This window comes from Monodelphis domestica, chromosome 6 (assembly GCF_027887165.1).
Source record: "Monodelphis domestica isolate mMonDom1 chromosome 6, mMonDom1.pri, whole genome shotgun sequence".
NCBI classification, from domain to species: domain Eukaryota; kingdom Metazoa; phylum Chordata; class Mammalia; order Didelphimorphia; family Didelphidae; genus Monodelphis; species Monodelphis domestica.
Window position 1 is genome coordinate 269781956 of NC_077232.1, and position 16398 is coordinate 269798353.

Sequence of the window (16398 nt, forward strand, 5' to 3'; positions counted from 1 at the left end):
TGGCCTCAGACACTTCCCAGCTGTGTGCCTCTGGGCCCCCATTGCCTAGCCCTTACCTCTCTTCTGCCTTGGAACCAATACACAGTATTAATTACAAGATGGAAGGTAAGGGTTTAAAAAAAAATGAAGTATGGTTCTTAAAAAAAAATTAAAAAGTTGGAAAGATTTTCCTTTTTAAAATTAGATGATAGTAGCTTAGTAATAAGGTTATAGTTAACATTATAAAATACCATTGAGCACTAAAGAAATATATGTGATTTAGAGGAAAACTAAATCCTTCTTGTTTTAAGTTTATTCTTCATACCTCATTCCTTGAATTAATTGTAGATACCAACACTAAATTTGACTGTTTATATGATCTCATGAAATATCATAATACAATTGCCCCAGGGATTGCATTGTCTCAAAATTTTTATATATCTTTATTTGTTTATTACTAACAAATCACTTGAACCAAAACACAGAAAACAATGAATGCAATTTGATTAAAAATAAAAGAGTAGGATAAACACTATATGAATGACATTATTAAAAAAAGTATTAATTAAAAAGGTAAAAAAATTGTGGTACGAATGACACCACTATGAGACAGCAGGAAGACATAATCATTTCTCATTACTCTACTTAGATTGCTATGTATATATAGCAGAAGTTTGTCTCACCTAAGTAGCCAATGAGTGCAGCACCAACAGTGCGCGCCGGCCCGTTCAGATGCCCGGCGGAGTTATGTAACAACTTCACAGGGGTGGCATTCTCATGGGAGGAAATAGCTAACTGTAGAACAGAAAAAGAACATGATAAAAACTATTAATGAGCAAAGACTGGGATTCTTTTGCTCTAAGAACCAGACATAAATGGAAAAATAAATTATTTTGCCTTCCAAAAGAGAAGTTTTTCATAAAAATATATGGATTGATAATATAATTAATCATATGGAAAAACAGATGTAATTCTGGAGATATGCAAAAGTCTGGGAGGAAATAAAACCAGAAAGATGGAAATGGGGACAGTTATTATCAATGCAGTATCAGGGAAGACTTGAAGGGGTTTGTGTCCAACACAATATAAGAGTTCGATTGAGGACATCCTAGAACTGTGTTGGCAAAGGTGTGGCACGGGTACTGCGATGGAATGGAGGGGTCTGCTCCATTCCCTGTCCCCATGAGAGTCTGAGGTAATTTCTCACATCACCCTCCTCTCTGACCATGGTCTGGGGTAATGCCGGGGGTGGGGTTGGGGAGGGAGGCTCACAAGCGGCTCAACGACTCAGTTTGGGCATGTAATCTCTAAAATGTTCTCTAATGCTGTCTTATACCATCTCCACCTGCTGCCTCTATTTCACAAACAATAGCTAATATAATTGGGTCAGCTGGTTGCAGAGTGAATTAAGAGCCAGGCCTGAAGTCCAGAGGATCCTGGGCAAGTCATTCAATCCCTATTGCTTAGCCCTTGCTGCCATTTTCTTAGAACTGACAATAATACAAAAGGTAACAGTTTAAAAAAATAGTTAAAATAAATTTTTGAAAAAAATTTTTAAATGTTTTAGATAAAATATGCCTTTAATCAGAAGTAAGACTTTGTAAAATGGAGATTTGAACCCTAGAATTCAATCCCCAGAAGTCCTTGGTATTTCCCAGAATTCCCTATAATCTCACCTAAGTCTACACCTGGACAAGATCACAATTAGTATTAAAACTGGCAGTAACACCTACCTGGCCCTCTTCTATGCTCTTGAATGCTCTTCTCTTCCATTGCAAGATGTTAGTAAGTAAGCTAAGCATGGGTATTCTGAATTGGCTAATCAGCCACAAGCATGTGGTTTTCTTATTATTTATCTTTATTCCTTGATTTCTAATAATCCTTACAAAACCTCTTAAAATATATTTTTATTAGTAGGAATATAATTTTAAATTTTACAAATTGGAAGGAATACATATGGGACTGTTGTAGTTGATTACATTAACTCTGTGGTTGCCATAGAATCCAAAGGAAAAAAAGCTATCAAATATATATATTTTTTTCTTTTTTTAAGTGACAACAAAAAAATGTTTGAGAGGCAACATGGCCTAGTAGAAAAACAAGTCTCTGTACTCCCTCTGTGAGCCTGATCTATATGCCTATATACACACACAAACAGACACTGGGAAAGTGTATATGTTTTTATACATAGGGAGAATAGAAGGACTATGATTTCATTAGCATAGGGAGCATTTGAGTGAGAAAACCCCCCCTTTTAGTACTGTGTGTTCTAAGAGGGCACTTTCTAGAGTAAGTACTCTAGTAGTTATGTGACTTGCCCAGAGTGGCACAGTATGCATCAGAATCATGATTTGAATCCAAATCTTCCTGGATGATCTCATGTGGACTCCCTTAAAGCCATAACTGTTCCATACCATAACCTGCAGGAACAGGGCTGACCTACATTGGTCAAGAAGGTTCTTCACCAAGAGGTCTTGATATTGATGAAGTAAAAGATCTCATAAAAAACAAACAAGACAAACAAAAACCTACTTATGTATAGGTATGAGTAATTTTATTTTTAAATTCAGTTTTTTAAAAAGTCAATATGAATTGCAAATATTTCATTCTCTAGAATTCAATTTCCTAAGACAAAAGATTTTGGAGGCTTCAGTCAATGGAAGGAATAAAGGATAATAAAGGAATCACTGTATTACTGCTCTAAACTAAAATTTTATAAGATCTTTAGGGAAATGTGTGTCATTTCCCAATACATGCCAACCATAAGTTACAACAAAATAATTGTCACTTACCTGTTTGGCAATGGCTTTACTGTCTAACTTGTTGTAAACTTTCCTTATTTTTGCCACTGTAAGTGAAGATACGGAGAGGGCATAGAGACCAAATGATACTTTTTCTTCTGGTACTAATGACACAGGGGATTGGATGCCACTTTCAGATTTGGAATCTTTACCTTCAAAATAAGAAATAATCCACTTCAAAAGCAGAATTAGTTATCTTAAAAATAAATACAGTAAATGGGGCTAAGTAGAAATTGCCACTCTCAGTAGTATTTTGGTCTGGTAGGAAATATGCTCAACTTGCTTTTAACTAAGGAAAGCTTCTTGGCTTATATATGAGGAGGAAGGACTGCAGGATAAAATCCTTCATTGTAAATAAAGTTCCATAGTAATCTATATGGCCATAGGGAAGTAGTTGCTAAGGCACCATGGGAGGTGGCAGGAATTTGTTTACTCCAATTCACCTAAAAGTAGTCCTGAGTCTTGTATCTACTGGATTGATTTCTCCACCACAGCTACTTGCTATTTCTAAAGTAATTTCTTACTGCCATCTGTTGTTTTTCAACTGAAATACAGCAGTCAACAGTACAACTCATCAGAGAAAAGCAAGCTACCTGATGAATCTGCAGGAACAGCCAAAAATTCAGGATTATTTTTGTTACTTATGAATCAGATCCCCAGTCATCTCCAACAATAATCATAAATGCCCCTCAGGTCAAATCTGTTTTATTAATTCACTTTGCTACTCAGTAACAATTTCTCCAGATACATGGATTGGGGTGAGTAAATTCCTTTTGCCCTCTATTAGGCTCCTGGAAGGAAGCACAAGAGCCATGGAGATTGCCTTAAAGCCTAATTTAATAAAACTGGTGGGAAGAGTGTGGATGGCAAACTTTCTTTTTACTACAGCTTTGTCCAGATTTGCTCTTCCAATATTTGACTTTGTACTCTAAGCTTCATTTTTTGTCAATAATTGTATTAGTATAATGAAAAAAGGATAATAAAAGCATCTACGGTTTCTTTGATGTGGGCACACCCTCCCGCCAGTGGGATAAATTATAATTTTTTTATAATTTATTATATGGAAACTTTTGCTATTTTATTGGCAAAATATGAATTATTCTGTGACTTTATATAGTCATAATCATATAGATTACGGAACTTCTTTTGCATGGACGGGTAGGAGAGGTGTTTTATTCTGCAGTGGGTATAACAGTTCTGTCAAAGAAAAAACCTTGGCCCAGATCAACTTATAAGTGAGCTCAAGCAAACATTTAATGAGCAATCAACAATATATGCTACAAAATAATCCTCAATAATAAATGATACACTTTTTCAAACTCTCTCTTTTTATTAAAACCCTTACGTTCTGTCTTAGAATCAAATACTGTGTATTGGTTCTAAGGCAGAAAAGTGGTAAGGGCTAGGCATTGGGGGTCAAGTGACTTGCCCAGGGTCACACATCTAGGAAGTGTCTGAAGACAGATTTGAACCCAGGATCTCCCATCTCTAGGCCTGGCTCTCAATACACTGAGCCTCCTAAACTTTCTTGTTTTAAAGACAAATATAGTCTAGGACCAAAACCAAAGAAAATGAAAGAAGAAAAAGTAATATAACGTTTATGAATATATTGATGCAAAAATGTTAAACAAAATCCTAGCATGGATAGTATAGCAATATCTGTAAAAAAAAAAAAAAGACACTATTATCAAATCCACTAGTTGGATTTCTATCAGGACTTCATGAATGGTTCATTAGAAAGTAAAGTAACAGTAATATAAACAATAAAACCAAATTAATTACTACAATAGATACGATAAAAATCTTTGATAAACTATAGCACTTATATATGTAAGGAAAAGCCAAGAATCCCATTTTCAAAGAGACAATGCAATCTCTCCTAGTTTAAATAAGGATAAAAAACAAAAATGCCTTCTCTCTGCTACTATTTGACAACATAATTCTAGAAAAGCTTATATCAAGAGAGTAAAAGTGAAGTTAAAAACACTGGAAAAATCATCAGTATTTCTATATTATACTACTCAATTAGTATAATTATACATAAAGTTCTGGAAGTTAAGCTGAGGTCATATTTATGCAAAGAAAGGAAAATTGTATTAAAGAACTAATGCTTCATGTTGAACTATGCTTACATGATGAAAATAGTTCAGTTACTCTACTGGTTTCATAGTATACTAATCAAGCTACCAATGGAATGCTTTATGGAACTAGAAATAAAAAACACAAAACTAATTGAAAGGACAAAAGTTATATTTCCCAAGGGAAATAATGAAAAGTAGGAAATAAAAACTACATTATGAAGAAATATTCATCAAAACACTTTGATATAAGTTAAGCAATAAAAAAGTAGTTTGGGAGACATTAGATTAGCAAGAAACAAAAGTATTAAGACAAAATGGGGGTGTGACAAAGATAAAAATACAAAATAATGGAGGATGCAGAGCCTATTTCACAAGAATTTATGGAAAAATTAGAAAGCAGTTGGCCAGAGATTATGTTTAGACCAGCAACTTATCCCAAATAAACTCCAAAAGGATACATGACATAAATATGAAAGTGTACACAGCATAAACATTAAAGAAACAATGAATAAATGAAAATGGAAAGTGCTGTCTTTTATAACGTCGGGAAGATAGACCTCTACTTCCTTATTCTTGATTGTATTTTAGTGACAGTGACAGATTTCAGATAATTAATAATGATTCTAAAGTGATATAGTAAGTATAATACTATCATAATCTTTATTACAATCAGTAGAATTCATGATTTTTATAAGGATCTCTAACTAAATCATAAAACTGCTTCTAAGGGGGTTTTCAACCCCTGCCCTGTTAGTTATGAAGTTTACACTTCCCTTTATCATATTTATATCCCTTTATTATAAGTTAAGGAAAAAATTCTTAACCGAAGGATAGAGATAATAACAGAAAAAGTATATAATTTCAATTACATAAAGTTTAAAAAGCTTTCACAGAACAAAATCAAGTCAGAGGGAAAAAACAGAGGGCACTGAAAAAAAAATATATGCATATATCAAGAAAGTCTGATGCCCAAGATCTTTAAGTATAATAGAAGCTATTTTTAAATAGAGATTAAGAAATTAAGGTTCAAGGGGTACCTGTGTAGCCCAGTGGATTGAGAGCCAGGCCTAGAGACAGGAGGTCCTAGGTTCAAATCTGGCCTCAGCCACTTCCCAGCTGTGTGACCCTGGGCAAGTCACTTGACCCCCATTGCCTGGCCCTCACCACTTTTCTGCCTTGGAGCCAATACACAGTATTGACACCAAGACAGAAGGTAAGGGTTTAAAAACAAACAAACAAACAAACAAAAAACCCCTAAGGTTCAGAATGAGTAAAAATAACATTTCCAAGGCAAACACAAAAGATCAAAGGATACAAAAACTCCTCAACTCAATTGCTTTTCATATATCTCAGATTAGATGTCCAAAAAATTTCTTAAAACTCAACATATCCAGAACAGAACTCATTAATTTTGTTTAAGACTCTACTCTGCTCTGTTGACATTTTCTATATGAAACCTTTCCTGGTTCTCCCAGCTACTATCCAGCCTGTTCTCCCACTCCAAATTATATTTACCTTTACATATTTTGTATGTACATTCTTATGTCTACATTATGTTTCCCAAAAGAATGAAAGGCCATGAAGGCAGGAACGTTTGCCCTTTTAGTCCCAGTGCCAAAAGAATGATTGGTACATGGTACTTTATCTTATAATTCCCTATTGTATATTTTAAACTTGATAACAAGAGGAATTTCAAGCTCAATGTATACAAACTAGAACTAAGTATAGCTTTGTTTTCAAACCCACTTTTCTTCGAAGCTTCCCTATTTCCATTGAAGGAAACATCTTTCTTCCAGTCCCTTGGGTTCCTAATCTTTTTTTTTTAAACCCATACCTTCCATCTTAGAATCAATACTGCATATTGGTTCTAAGGCAGAAGAGCACTAAGGACTACGCAATGGGGGTTAAGTGACTGCCCAGGATCACACAGCTGGGAAGTGTCTGAGGCCATATTTGAATCTAGGAACTCCTGTCTCTAGATCTGGCTCTCAATCCACTGAGCTACCCAGCTACCCCTGGATTCCTGACATTGACATTATCCTCTATTTCTTACTTTCTTTCTTTCAACCAAAATATCTAATTGGGTGCCAAATCTTGTTGTTTCTAATTTCATGATATCACTCACACTCAATTCCCTTTCTTTACTCACACATTCATTCCATTTTGTTCAGATCTCTTGCCTATACTATGGTGATGGTCTCCTAATTAATATTTCTACTTTGCTTCTTCCCATTCAAATTCATCTTTCAAACAACTACCAAGATGATTTTACTGATCCTGAATCTAACCTTGTCACTCCCCTACATACTTAATAAACGTTAGTGACTTCCTATTGCCTCTAAGATCAAATATTAATTATTCCATTTGATTTTTAAGCCCTTAACAATCTGGACCCAACATACCTTTCCAGCCTGATTATATATTACTTGCTACTATTCCTGCATTTTGGGGGCCAGTCACAACTGGCGTTTTTCCTGTTCTTTATATATGCTACTATATGCATTATCTCTTTGCTTTTGCAATGGTCATCATACATGGCTGAAATATCTTCCATTCTCTCTATTCTATCTTACATAATCTCATTTCCTTCAAAATGTTGCTCACAAACACTCTACATCAAGACTCACGTGCCCACTGAAAGCTTGTGTCAATTATCTTGCATTTATTATGTATATAATAATCTGGTGTAAATGTATGTTCTACTTAATCAATGAGTAAACATTAATTAAGCACCTCCTAATACAAGGTGCTGTGCTAAGAATATAAAAAAGGGGGGGAAAAGGAAAAAGACAGTTTCTGCTATCAAGAAACTCACAATCTATTAGGGAAGACAACAAGCAAACACATATTTTCAAACAAGTTATATACAGAATAAATATGAAGGAAATAAAAGGCAATGCACCAGATTTAATAAAGGCTGGGAAAGTCTCACTGTAGAAGATAAGATTTTAATTGGGACTTAAAGGAAGCTGGGGAAGTCAGTAATAAGATGGAGAAAATTCCAGGCACAGGGGGAATGGCCAAAGAAAATGCCTGGACAACAAGATATGGAGTTTTTTGTTTGTTTTTAAATAAAATAGCCAAGAAATCCAGTGTTCCCATACTGAAAAGTATGTGCTGGGGAATAAGGAGAAAGAAGAATAGAAAGGTAGAAGGGGTCAGGTTATGCTTGGCATGCTACACAAAGGAGTCTATTTCTGATCCCAGAGGTGACAGGGAGCCCTTGGATTTTTATTAAATAGCGGTGGCCGAGGTGGTATTATGACATGGTCAAACCTAGGCTTTAGGACAGTCATTTTAGTGGCTGAAAGGATGGACTACAGTGGGAAGAGCCTTGAGGTAGGCAGACCCTCCCCCCCACCCCCCCAGTATGAGGTGAGGGTCTTTACCAGTGATTGTACCTACAGAAGAGAGGAGGGATATTAGAGTGATGCTGCAAAAATGAAATAAACAGATTCCATTGGGGAAGTGAGACAGTGAGGCCTCGAAGAAGATATCTAGTCTGCAAATCAGAGGCATCAGCAGGAGGGAGTCAGCCTCTGTGGATAGGGAAAGGTTTGGGGAGAAAGAACATGAGAACTGTTTTCAGTATGCTGAGTTTAAGATGTGTACTGGATATCCAACTTGAGATGTCTGAAATGTAGCTGTAGATGACATATCGGAGGTCAGTAGAGAGGTTAGACAGGATAGGAAGATTAGTGAATCATCAGCAGTGATAATAATTAAATCAATGGAGCTGATGAGATCACTAAATGAGGTAGCATAGACAGAGGAGAGAAGAGGATCCAGGCCAGAACCCTAAAGGGCTCCTCTGGTTAGAGGGTGTGATCTGGATAAAGATCTAAGAAAGGAGATTGAAAAGGAGTAGTCTGACAGGTAGGAAAAGAATCAGGAGAGTGGTGTCATGCAAACCTAGAGAGAAGAGAGTGTTGACAGTGTCAAAGACTGCAGAAAAGTGGAGAGAATGAAAAGTGAGAAAATAATTTCTGTTGTTCAGTTGTATGTGGCTCTTCATGACTCCATATATATATATATATATATATATTTTTTTTTTTTTTGACAAGGAAACTGGAATGGGTTACCAATTCCTTCCTTCTCCAATACATTTGACAGTTGGGTTAAGGCACATCGGGCTATGCGACTTGCCCAGGATAACACAGCTAATAAGTGTCTGAAGATGGATTTGAACTCATGAAGATAAAACTTCCTGATTCCAAATCTAGTGTTCTATCTATTGTGGCAACCAACTACCCCTACATCATTAGAAAATCATTCAATTTGGCAATTAAGAAATCTAATTAAGTAACTCTAGTTAACCTAATTATATAACTTTGAAGAGTACAGTTTTGGGTGGAAAGATAAAGTTGGAAATCAGATGTAAGAGGTTCAGAAGAGAGTGAGAAGATAGAAAGTGAAGCCATCTAAATGTAGATATCCCTTTCAATGTGTGTAGCAAGAAAAAAAGAAGAAACAGATGATAATAAGCAGAGATAGATTAAGAGGTTTTTGTTTTGTTTTTTTTGTTTTTTTTTAGGATGGGGAGATAAGGACTTTGTAGGAAGTAAGAAAGAAGCTATTAAACAGACAGTTTGAGGATAGGTAAAAGCACAGGGAGGACAGAGCAATTTGTTAGAGAAAATAGGAAGGAGCAGGATTGCTTGAGCTGGTAGAGGGGCTAGTCTTAGTAATCATGTGATACAGATAAAGGAAGAAAGAGTGGCAGAAGGCACACGTAGGCATAATATTCTTATTGTCCTTATAAGTAGGGATTGTTTTATTCTTTGTATTTGTATTCCAAGTGCCCTGCACACAGCAGGTATCAAATGCTCATTGGATAATAAGTGTTTTTTGATTGATTAACAATGTACAAAATTTCTGAGGACTGTTGTATGAATCATTAAAAGAAGAGTTTTAGCTAAGAGGAACAATGGTACTTACATGGGACATGTACAGCCTGAAAACTTCCAACATAGTTTGGTCCTAGTTCATAAATGATATTGACACTTGAAATGGGCAAAACTTCTTCTAAGAAATGTGTGGGTCCCAGGCGCCACACTAATGAAGCAAGTTGGCGTTGAGCAGGTGGTGTGCCAATGTAGGCATATACTGTGCTGACAACAGGTGGATTTGCAGAACCTGAACCCCCTGGAGTACTGTGAATATAATGAAGCTATAAAGAAAAATGAGAAGAAATCAATCAGAACAGAACCAGATATACCAGAAAGGAAAACAAGTTTAAATTATATTATCTATGTACCACCCCCAAAGCTCAGTGGTATCTTCCCACTGTGCAAACAATCCAGGTACACTTAATGCCAAGAAACCTAAGACCAGAGGATAGAAATCTGTATTCTCCAGCATCACTTTGGGCCTCTGCCCTCAAGGCAGGGCCTGTAGCAGTAGGCTGAATTGCTTGCAAACTCTTCAGTAAAAGTAGACAGGAATATAAGAGAAGCGCAGGAGAACCACAAATAGATTTAAGGAGGAGATGTGGTTGCAACATCAGTAATGTCCCTTCTGAAAATTTCAATGTAAGGATGCAGCCAGAGGTCAGCATCTCATTGGGGCATATAGGATACAACAATGGATGGTGAAAATATACATACACTTTCTAAACTCCAGTACACCCTATGTTAATTTCAACCTTTAATCACTTGATGCTTTCAGTCTTCAAGTCCACATGATGCCAAAAAATATTATTTAATTGAGTTAAAAAAAAAAAAGTCAATGGTCAAGGGAGTGCAGAGAATCAGCCATGCTGACTGTTTCAAAAACAAAACAAAACTAAACTAAACTAGTAGCAGGTGATTACAGTTTCCATACTTAAGATTCTCAGAGAAAAAATTGAATAAAATTATTCTGCAGTGGGATTTATTTTAATTTTTAAATCCTTACCTTCTGCCTTATAATCAATACTACGTATTGGTTGCAAGGCAGAAGAGCGGTAAGACCTTTTGTCTTGGAGTCAATACTGTGTATTGAAAAGTGGTAAGGATTAGGTAATGGGGGTTAAATTACTTCCCCAGAATCATACAGGTAGGAAGTATGTAAGTCCAGATTTGCCCCTAGGTCCAGACATTTTCTAACTTTGTAACCCTGAACAAGTCACTTAACCCCCATTGCCTAGCCCTTACCACTCTTCTGCCTTGGAGCCAATACAGAGTATTGATTAATATGGAAGGGCTCCAAAAAACAAACAAACAAATAAATAAATAAATAAATATAATCATGCCCAGAATACCCAATAGCCAAGATACAGGCAGAGATAAAGACATGAAATTGGAATAACAAGTTATTGGTTCCAAGGCTGAAGAGCAGTAAAGACTAGGCAATGGTTGTTAAGTGACTTGTCCAGGGTTACAAAGCTAGAAAATGTCTGGGCCTGGCTCTCTATCCACCGCAGTCACCCAGCTGCCCCCAAGAGAGACTTCTACAATCACACATAAATGGACCTTCTTCAACTCTATTCTTGCCCTCCATGTCATTCATAAATCAAAGTGACACTTAGATCAGGTCAAGTAGTGTGAGGCACACTATCAGAAGGACACTATGGATCAATTTTTGACAAAAACACATTTTAAGAAGGAAACAAATTTTACACAGTGTGTAGGGATTTAAAAGTATAGACATACCTTCACTGTACTGACAAGCTGTCCATCAATGTAGAGGGCAGCAGTGCTGTTTTTCAACATGCCTTTACTCATTACTAGGACAAGGTGATGCCACTGTCCCTCAACTATGAGGTCTCCACAGCGAAAACGTGCACAACATGGAAGAATTTCATAAAAGGAGGATTCTTCACTGAAGTCATCAACTAAAATGAAAAAGACAATTTAATGGAACCCTTATGGAATCTTGTCTGCAGCGTAGATCCATTTAAGGGCTTTGCATTAAAGCAAATTAATGAAAATAAAAATGCAAAAGGCCACTCTTTATTCAACATCACCATGCTGTCAGCAAGTATATAATACTACCCAAAAGAAATAGATCACAAAGGAATTAGATCTGATCAATTACTCAAAAAACAAATGCTATTAGTGATTTCATTAGCTTTTATTTTACAAGTTGCTATGATGGGAGGAGAGTAAAAGTTCATATAACACCTACTATGTTTCAGGCACTATGCTAAGGACTTTACAAATATTATCTCATTTCATCCTCATAATAACCATACTGGGTTTCTTCATTTGGACTTACAACAAAATACTCTTATGATGCCAAGAAATATAGGTGTAATTTCTTCAAATTTAAATGGCATTGAATAAAATGGACTGAAACCTTATACAAATCACTGAACCATTTATAGGTATGCTGGTGGCTTTTATTGAAGGAGACTCTACTCCTGTAAGAGTGTTAACGTCAAAAGAAGAGCAAATTACAAATGACAATAAAAGAAGATTTGACATTAATGGTGTATTGGTGACTTGTTAGTCACCAAATGAGATCTTTTATGTAAGGTGCTGGGCAAACCATTAAGAGCCATGGGAATGAGATTCCACCACCACCACCACCACCACCATGCTCATCCTCATCACCAGTATGCTCACTATCATCATCACCATTTCATTTTCATATTTTTGAAAGAATTTCAGATAGAAACAGCAAGGCAAGTAACCATCCTTCTGTTATTTATACTTAATGGCCTATGACTATTACTAAAGCAGATAAAAAAATACCTTCTGTAGCTATATGACAGTATCAGAACCTAAATAAGAACCTGCCTCTGGAGGTGGGCTTACAGAAAGCATGTCTAGTGGCAGATAAATATATATGTATATTTAGAGGTCTTTATAATTTAAAAAAAAAGTCATGCCATGCAATTTGGTGGATTTGGTATGGCATCATCATTAGCAATAGAGTTAGATAAGTTTTGAAGCATTGATATTATGTCTAGGTGTTTATGGGCAACAGCTTGGTCTGCAAGAATAGTGTGGTTTCAGTACACTTTACTAATGCATTTTTCTAGGATACTTGAGGTCTGTATTAAGTAGTGAGATGTGTTGTCTAATTAGTCCATGAAAGATCAAAGAATTTAAGAATTGAAAAAGATCCCTTTAGTTATCTCATCCAAACCACACACAAAGAAATCCCCATTAGAGTATCTGGAAAGCTAGGGAAGGATAAAGATTGGACATGAAATCAGTGAGACCTATGTTCAAATCCTCTAACTTACTAGCCACGTGTTTCTGGGAAAGTGATTTATCTGTTGTTTGCCTCAGTTTACTCTTCCGTAAGATGGGAATACTAATATCTACAGCACAGGATTGTTGTGAGGACCAAATGTTTAAAGAACTTTTCAAACTTTAAAGCATAAAATAAATGCTTGCTATTGTTATTATTAACTAAAAAAAGACCCTGAGGTAAGTCATTGGACAATTCTTAATTTTTAGGCTTAAAAGAACAAGTCTAATCTCTCTTCCACATGGGAATCCTTCAAATTCTGGCATTGTGTCATCATGTTCTTAACAGGTCATCCTTTCTTCAGGCTTCTGGGGGCAGCCCTAATTCCTGTACTCTGGTTGATATTGGGATGAAAATGAGGGACTCAAAAGTTTTTGAATAGTTAACAAAACAAAGAGGATTACATTGCCCAAATACAACAAAAGATGTGCAGCAAGAATATGTAACTTCTTTGGGTGTGGTTTGCCTCTGTCTTCAGATGGAAAAGCATGTAGCCAGTACAGAAGGATATGGGGAAGGGCATGGACCTCATGTGGCTTTCAGAAATTCACCAACTCTGAAAGGCTCTGAGAGTCTAAGGTTGGGACTTTTTAATGCCTTTAGGTAATGAAGAAGGTGTTTGGGGAAAGTGAGGACCAATAAAATCATGCAGACAGTTTTCCTTTTAGGGAAAGCTCATCCCTAAGGATTAGGGAAGGAAGAAGGGCCTGGGTATTTCCATGTTGTACATAGGGGCAAAGTAGCTGCACCAGGGAAATTCAGGTAAACATATGAATCCAATTGCAAGGTTAAACATGCTCAGCTCCTTCAAACTATCTATATGTGTCATGAACTCAAGGTCCTTTAATACCCTGGTTGCTCTCTCTATATATTCTCCAGTTAATCAATATTCTTCTTCAAGTAGAGTGCCCAGAACAGAGAACTCTAAAGGTGTGATGAGGTCAGAAGATAGTAGAATTATGACCTTCTATTCCTGGAATTATTCCTCTCCTGCATGAACGTTTTGGCTGCTACATTAAACTGCTGAAAACATTAAACTTGCAATCTATTCAGATTCCCAAATTCTGTTCAGAACTTCTGCCTAACCATGATTCCCCTATTTGTGGAGTTATCTTTCTGTACCACAGCACAAGATTGTATTTATCCCTTTCATCTGAAATTCATCTCAAAACTATAGCCTGTCAAGATCATTATGTATCCTGACATCTAGTTTGTCTTCACAATGCTGAATTAGGGTTTAGAATATTTTCTCCTCTGATCATATATGTGTTTCAAGGTTTCTATGAAACCATCCCTTCATAATTTTTTCACCAGACAGTAATAATCCATTCTATTCATATGCCACCATTAATTGTTATTCTCCCAAAAGATAGTAATTTTGAGTTTCTAATTCTTTGCTATCACAAAAAGTTGCTATAAATATTCTAAATTTATGGAACCTCCCCTCTTCCTTTCATTTACCAGGTCTAGTACTATTATCACAGTGGTCAAAGGATATTGTCAGTTTACTGACTTCTGGCCATGGTTCTAAATTGCTTTCAAGAATGTCTAAAACATCTCATAGGTTCACAAATCATTACTGTGTGCCTCTTTTCCTACCACATGTCCAACATTTCTGCTTTTCCTTTTCTGGCAATTCTGACAATCTGGTATATGCAGGTGGAACTTCATATTTGCTTTAATTGATATTTCTCTACTACCTCTTGAAATTCTTTGGCTTTTCATCACCTGAGGAATGACCCCTACTCTGAAAAAGGGAATCACTTCATTCTATAGCCTAGACATAAGAAAGATCTTTAGGTGGTTTGAACAAATTTTGTGCAAATATTTCCTCCCAAATAAATACCCATTTCCTTTGTAATATCAATTTAAATGGTTTTATTTGTGTAATAACTTTCTTGGGGGACAGCTGGTAGCTCAGTGGATTGGGAGCCAGGCCCAGAGATGGGAGGTCCTGGGTTCAAACATGGCCTCAGACACTTCCTAGCTGTGTGACCGTGGGCAAGTCACTTGACCCCCATTGCCTAGCCCTTACCACTTGGAACCAATATTCTGTATTGGTTCCAAGACAAAAGGTAAAGGTTTAGAAAAAAAAACTTTTTATGTAATCAGAACTGTCTAATTCATATTTTTAAAATTCACTTTATCTCTAGTTTGTTCAGGTACACTTCTTTATCCATAAATACAAAAGGTACTCTCTTCCTTGTTCTTTATATTTACTTGCTATTTGACTCTGGGCTGGGCACTTACTTTCTTTCTACTTCAGTTTCCTCATTTATAAAATGAAGATAATAATAGCCCTTATTTCCCAGAGTTGTTATGAGGATCAAATAACATAAGTTTTGTAAAGCACTAAAGCATGGTTCCTAGCACATAGGAGGTACTTATTAATAGATGCTGATTTCATTACCTCTGTCTCCTTTATGCAACAATGTAAGATTTAGGTGACTGCAGGACATTGTGGCTCAGAGTTAGTCATTCTACTACAGTTTATTGGTCAAGTTATCCAGGATATTTTGAGGGCTATATTTAGAACAAGGGAATCTGTTGTTAAGTCCATGAAAGACAGAGAATTTCTGATTTATAATTGTAGTCCACAGGCAATGTCTGGGTTAGATAATAAATAGGTAGATACTAAGTGTTTACAATATTCTAATATTACATATTCCAATATGAATGATATTCTATGTGGGTTTTCTTGTTTCACTGAAGTCACAACTGATCATAAAGTCTAGGCTCTATAAGATAGGACTAGCAATGAGTAACTCTGGTTCTGCAATTCAAAGCGCCTGCCTCCTGGTATTTAGACTGTCTTCATGCCACCCCCTCCTCCCTCAACTCTCCTTTGCATTTTCTAGTTGCCAGGTAGCTGGATAGCACCTGGATAGCACCAAAAGACATGCCCCCCAGTGGACAATGATAATCTCTCTGTGACTCAGAGCCCTGGTTGCCATTGTTCAAATCTCTGTTCTCTATTCCCCTTACTCTCAACCCTGCTCAATACAATCCTTCAATTACCCAACATCAATTCTTTTATTGTGCTCTCTGGAATCCCTGTTCCATAGCAACAAATGGGGTTTTATTTTGAACTTTTTCCTGTCTCATTCCCTCCCTAATAACCCAGCTTTCCATTCTACCACTCATGGTACTTTCTTACCTCTCCTACCCTGATTTGCTCAACGTGCTTGTGTTGGGGGGAGGGGGAAGTGGGAGAGAAGATGGGGCATGGTGGAGGGAAAGAGGTATTTTCGAACAGTTCCACCCCCAATCCACTTCCAGACTTTCCTTCTACCACCCCCAATGAGTAATTCCCATTAAATGCCATCATCAAAAAGTTTAGTTTCTCAGCAAGCAAA

The 16398-nt window shown here is 36.5% G+C and overlaps 1 protein-coding gene across 19 annotated transcripts in view; it reads right to left on the bottom strand.

Annotated features, from left to right (window-relative positions):
- The window catches only part of WDFY3 (WD repeat and FYVE domain containing 3), a 364899-nt gene that overhangs the window by 131573 nt on the left and 216928 nt on the right, over positions 1-16398 (bottom strand). For all 19 annotated transcript variants that reach the window (XM_016423066.2, XM_056803219.1, XM_056803214.1 and 16 more), the window contains 4 exons: positions 11494-11675; positions 9800-10031; positions 2772-2932; positions 663-774 (listed from right to left, as the gene is read on the bottom strand). In XM_016423066.2, coding sequence (XP_016278552.1) covers positions 663-774; positions 2772-2932; positions 9800-10031; positions 11494-11675 — 687 coding nt within the window. The remainder of the gene's footprint in view (positions 1-662; positions 775-2771; positions 2933-9799; positions 10032-11493; positions 11676-16398) is intronic.